At 43.8% G+C, this 6,226-nt stretch overlaps 1 protein-coding gene across 1 annotated transcript in view; it reads right to left on the bottom strand.

The window, feature by feature from the left end:
• The window catches only part of LOC119408089 (echinoderm microtubule-associated protein-like 3), a gene marked incomplete at both ends in the record, with an annotated part of 35,508 nt that extends 29,548 nt beyond the window's left edge, over window positions 1-5,960 (bottom strand). The window contains 3 exon segments of the mRNA XM_037674931.1: window positions 1,023-1,508; window positions 5,497-5,608; window positions 5,784-5,960. Coding sequence (XP_037530859.1) covers window positions 1,023-1,508; window positions 5,497-5,608; window positions 5,784-5,913 — 728 coding nt within the window.
• Between the last annotated feature and the right edge of the window lie 266 nt (window positions 5,961-6,226).

Raw genomic sequence — 6,226 nt, forward strand, 5'->3', positions numbered from 1 at the left:
CTATGCTGCTATCAGTACCATGCTGCTAACAGTACCATGGTGCTAACAGTACCAAGGTGCTAACAGTACCAAGGTGCTAACGGTACCATGGTGCTAACAGTACCATGTTGCTAACAGTACCATGTTGCTAACAGTACCATGGTGCTAACAGTACCATGCTGCTAACCATACCATGGTGCTAACAGTACCAAGGTGCTAACGGTACCATGCTGTTAACAGTACCATGGTGCTAACAGTACCATGATGCTAACAGTACCATAGTGCTAACAGTACCATGGTGCTAACAGTATCATGCTGCTAACTGGACCATGTTGCTAAGATAACCTCACTGCCAACAGAACCACTCTGCTAATGGGATCATGCTGCTGTAGATGTATTTTTCTTTTTCAATTTTGGTGCCTTGTTTCTGTATTTTTGTTGCATGCTTTGGTATTTCTTGTTGTTTTTTTTGGCAAGTCAAGACGGTTCTTCTCGTCCTGAGCATCTCATTGTATTGTTGACCTTGTGTTGATCCACATATGACAAAAGACCTAAACCTAACCTAATTTTTGGAATCGTAAATGAGCTAAAACAGGAAAGCTTTAGTCAGAATAAATGCCAGACAGTGAAACAAAATAGTTGTCTTTTCTATACAGTGTATGTAAACATCTGGTTTCAACTTGCACACACATCACATGTTCCAGCCAATTCACTCGTGTGTGCAAACTAATTATAGACATGTCACTCGTTGTGACTGTCACCATTATGTTCTACTGTAGTTATGTTTGCCCTGCTCAGACACAAGCAAACAAAAGTACTTAGCGATGGCTACTCTCTTTCTGTTTTTTGCTCCAACATGGTGTGATCACTTCCTGATCATGACAGGCTGATGGTTTTATGAAGGTGCGCAGCGTGCAGCTGGGGTTTGCAGAGTCTGAATCAGAAAAATGATGTTAAAGTTGAATCAATCTTAAAGTCATGCAGTCAAAGAAGTGAATTATTTGGTTTTAGGAAGAAAGCAGCAGTGAGATACGCTCACGCACAGCGTCTTGTGTCCTTCCTGAATGGGGGACAGGGGTCCGGAGCGTGAGTTCAGGCTTGGGTCGGATCCTCTAAGCGAGCCTGGGGCAGAGCCTGAATTGTCCAGAAAGGAGCCTCCATCCTGAAAGTCCTCCCTCTGAAGGCATCTGATGGTGGAGGGCTCGATAGGCTCCTCCACTGAGGAGGTCCAAGTCCCTTCTGTTTGTTGATCTCCTCCTCCTTCTTCCTGATCCCGTTCCTCTTCTTCTATACCAGGGACACGATGGAGCTTGGCCCGGGTCTCCTCAACACCTGGACAGAGCGCGTCCTCAAGCTGCAGACTCTGGGCCTGTCTTGCAAGTGGGACCCGGTTCTGCTCGGCGTCTTGCAACAACACGGTGGGCTCTGTCTGAGTGGACATGTCCACTGTTGGTTTGTTTTGGATCTCCATGGACATTGGACCTCCTACATGGCCATTAGTATTGTTCACCATGTTGTCTGCCCGTTTGCTAGAAACAGTGCAAAGGTTGGGGACGACACAGAGGGTCATACAAACAGATTATGAACACAACCACAGATCTGAACAATCAACTGAGAACACCACCACATGCTCGGTTTAGCTCCTGACATAGACCTTGCACTGGTTTTCTTCTGTAGTTTAACATGAACTACAGTAGAATTTTTAAACTAAATTATATGCAACAGCTAAAACTGGATAAACAAATACAAAGTTGGTACAAAACCCCTAAAAATATAAATACCCCGTTTATTTTCAAATTATACGGTTAAAATAGGAAGATATGTTGTAATGTGACCATATTAGCCAAGTTTTGTTTCTATGCAATATGATTGTGCGTCCCATTTGTGGCTAGAAACCATAATTTATGTATTTAAAATATAAATTAATCACCTGTAATGCCCCCTTAAAGTCAGAATATCTGTTGGGAAAGTGAGAGATTCCTAACAAAAACATCAATCTATCCATTTTCTTCTGCTTGTCCAAGGTTGGGTCGATACTTCAGCTCCACTACTTGAGGTTAAGACTTGCGCCCAACTTACGAAGCATTTCCCTTCAGGTGGTGAACCATTCACAGTGAGAGAAAATAGTCAGCTTTGAGTAGCAGTCTCAGTTAATTCTGAATATTTGCCACTGACCCATCAGCAAGTCGAGGACCACATTTTGCAAAGCCAGTTTTTACAAGTCAGTCCATTTTTTTGAGTACAGCTTGCCAAACTTGGCACATCATCTTGGTGTCTGGTGTCCTCCCTTGGCTCACATCTTACCCACCCTATCCTGAAGCTTTGCCTCAAAACACCTGCACTGATTCCAAGGATCATGTGTATGTACGTATATGCTGACTGCAGGAGTTGGAGGAAAAAAAGAAGAAGCTAAATCTAAGTAATCAATAAGTGTAGTGTGGGTGCATCTACAAACATTTAAGAGCACCACAGGCTTGTTATTACTCAACTGGCAGCAGTAAAATGCCACTATGATCTTTTTTTCTTCCATTTATCCAGGGAGGCAAGCCTTTAGCCCAGGGGTGCCCAACCTTTTTTGAACCAAGAGCTACTTTTGAAGTCGGCAATTTGCCGAGAGCTACTCGTCCAGTCTCATTATCAACAAACATAATTTTTCATCAATCCCTACTCCTCACTTCTTTAAAGTAAATAAAACAGAACGTGATGTGTCTATAGGAGACAACTTTTTATGCAAGCTGTATAAAATAAATGTGTCTCTACCTTAGTGGGACTTCTGACACTGAGAGGAGGAGGCCAGGGTCTCATAAGCTGGGCAGTATGAGGTGGTTGCAAGGCGCAGGCAGGTCTCCAGATGATCATCATTCATTGTGGATCTGTTTTTGGACTTGATGATTTTCATGTGTGAAAAAGCAGACTCACACAGGTAGGTAGATCCAAAAAGTGCTGTTAAGTTCAAAGCACATCTTCGGATGTTAGGATACTTTTCTTCTGACAGCAGACTCCAGAACTCTCCATCCACGCCAGGTGATGCTCTGGATTTGATCCCAATGTCATTTTGCAGAGTGCAACAAATCCACTGGTGTGACCAGTCATTGCTGGAGCGCCATCAGTTGTTATAGAAATTAGTTTAAAGAGGGGCAAGTTGCTTTTATTAACAAACTCCATAAACGCATTAAAAATATCTTCTCCTCTTGTGTGTCCCTTCAAAGGCAAGATGGTGAGCAGCTCCTCTTTTGCACTCATGTCTGCAAAGGCCATTCTGATAAAAACACACAGCTGGGCTACATCCACCATGTCTGTCGACTCATCAAACTGAAGAGAGAAACACTCGCATTGTTCCACGTCCTTTTTTAGCTGTTCTTTCACATCCACAGCCATTCCCTCACATCGCCGTGTCACTGTTTGTCTGGACAACTGCACGTCTTTAATAGCAGCTACGATCTCACTTTTATTTTTAAAATCATGAAAAAGCGCATCTGCAGCCTCAATAAACGCTTCTTTCATAACTTGTCCATCGCTGAAAGACTTCTTATGTTGAGCCAGGATGCGGCTAACATGGTAGGAAGCTATCGTAGCAGCTTTACCTTTTGTGCTGGGGCGAGTGAAGACTGACTGCTGGGCTGCAAGCTTGTTTTTTAGCTCCCGCACTTTCTGAGTCCGTAAAGAACTTTTAAGAGGGAAATCTGTCTCAAACCGTTTGTGCATCGTCTTGAAATGCCGCTCCAAGTTACACTTTTTGGGTAAGGCAACGCTCGAATTACAGATGAGGCAAATGGACTTCGAATTAGAATAAACAAAAAAATACTCCTCCTCCCACTCTGTGTGAAAATAATAAGTTTTCGTTTGCTTGTTCGCTAGTTTTCCATCCATGTTTTCTGCGCACCGACATTACTCCACGACTGAGCCTAAAGTCTCGTGAGAGCACTGTGTCACCGCACCCAAAACTCGCGAGACTATGTCTGTGAGAATACAAGTCAAGGTTTCGCTTCGCGGGAGACTGGGAACCAGCTCGCGGGCGACTGGTTGGGCACACCTGCTTTAGCCCATGCTGAAGTGATCCGCTCCTGGACAGGAGCATACACCCGTTGATACACCTTTCAAACGGTAACACAGGTGTCAGAAGGAGAGCTCAGGCAGAAAACCACCTGTGGAGTTGAAGGGAAGCTCTGCATCACGGCTAAGCGATTATTGTTATTTTCACAAACCCTTGGATGTAGATTTTATTTTGCAAGTTCAAAATGAACAAATGGAACTATATGGAATATACTATATTCTATACATATACTACATATTGTATGAACATAATATTTCCATATAGGAGCAAAAAAATAAACAGGTGAAAATTCATGAAAAATACTTCTGTACCTCCATCTAGGATTAAAAAAAAAGAAGAGTTTCACCTGGGTTCCAAATATCTGTGCTAATTTGTTGACTACCTAAGACCTAAGGGACACGGATGCATGCCCTGGGATGGCCCCTCTGGCTCGTAGGGGAGTCCGTCTCAAGTGAAGTAGTTCAAGTATCTGGGTATCTTGTTCCTGAGTGTTGGTAGGATAGAGAAGGAGCTGGTCGATGAATTGGGGCCTTATCGTCAGTAATGAGGGCGTTGCTTTGGTCGGTCTTGGTGAAAAAATAGCTGCGTAGAAAAGCAAAGCTTCTAATTTACTGATCTGTCTACGTTCCAACCCTCACCTGTGGTCATGAGGTTTGGCTCATGACTGAAAGAACCAGATCCTGGATACAAGCAGCTGAAATGAGCTTCCTTTGTAAGGTGGTTAGACACTGTGAGCTCGGAGTAGAGTCGCTGCTTCTCCGCATTGAAAGGAGTCAGTTGAGGTGTCATCTGACTATGATGGACCCCTCCCTTTAGAGGTGTTTTGAGCATGTCCCACTGGTAAGAGGCCCTGGGGCAGACCCAAAACTGGCTGGAGGGACTTTGTATCTTCTTTGGTCTGGGAACACCACAGCTTTCCCCAGGAGAAACTGGAAAGTATAGCTGGGGTGAGGGAGGTCTGGGTTTTTCTCCTGGACCTGTTGCCTCCACGACCTGACTACGGATAAGTGGTAGAAGATAGAGATAGAGATGAGATGCATGTCCCTGCCACTCTCACAGGAAGGTTGAAGACACTTGTCTCCAGAATTTTTGGACACACTCACAAATGGCAACCGCAGTTTGGAGCAGCGTAGTGAGATACTGGCTTCACCGCTTGAAGACGGCAACAACTGACCCTGATCAACCCACGCTTCAAAGTCCAATTTGGCTGCCTCACGTAGGAAAAGCTGTGACAGCTGCAGTAACAACCCTTACATTCTCATCTCTTTCAGTTTGCAACATCATAAGAGTTGGTGTTCTGCAATATTTGACACTATTTCATATTTTAGAAATTACTTTATACTGAAGTCAAACTGTAGCATTTGAAAATATTCAGGGGGATTTGTACTTTTAGAGGTTTTTGCACATTACCATGATAGTGGATTTTACTGTAGCTCTGTTGTGATGACTGTAATGTAAAGCACCTAGTAGAGGGTGCAGGGTGGCGAATCCCATCACTGGCTGGGACCTTTTTGCTCTGGGTGCAACCATCTGAGCAACACACTTGGTTCAGCATATGTGCAGCACTCGGGTTCACTGAAAAGAACAAAAAGCTTTATTTTTTCCAAGTAATTGCTGATTAAGTCTAGAAAAATAACTACGGGGTATTTTTCTATAAACAACAGACAAGAACTTGATAGCATATGTGATCTAAGCCAGTGCATCATCTGTCAGTTTTGCTACACAAGGTCTTTTAATGGTCGGCACTCACCTGCTATCAGCTGCTGCTTCAGTAACGGGAGGAGCTGATCATGGATGTGAATCCTACGTAGGGCAGCAGCCAGGGAGGCTTTCAGCAGCGTGATCTCATCCTCCTGTGCCTGCAGACGCACCTCCATCATGGAGGCCCGGTCAGGAAAATCAGCACTGCCGTCTGCCGACACGTCATCTGTAAATAAACCAGAAGAATCCAGGAAAAACAAAGTTGAAGGGACCTCATCATGAAACATCAAAACAAACAGCCTGGATCAACCTCCAGCTTTGACTCGCATATGAACACGCCTGTCTGTGGTGTGTTACATGCACACACATGACCAAACTTTCGTTAGCTACCTTTTAATTCAATTCCAAAATACTTTATTAACCCCATAGGGAAATTAAATGTAACTCGTTATCCTTGTTTCATTAAGAGATGTTATAGATATTGATGGCTGT

Source organism: Nematolebias whitei, chromosome 1 (genome assembly GCF_014905685.2).
Source record: "Nematolebias whitei isolate Nwh7 chromosome 1, NemWhi1, whole genome shotgun sequence".
NCBI lineage: Eukaryota > Metazoa > Chordata > Actinopteri > Cyprinodontiformes > Rivulidae > Nematolebias > Nematolebias whitei.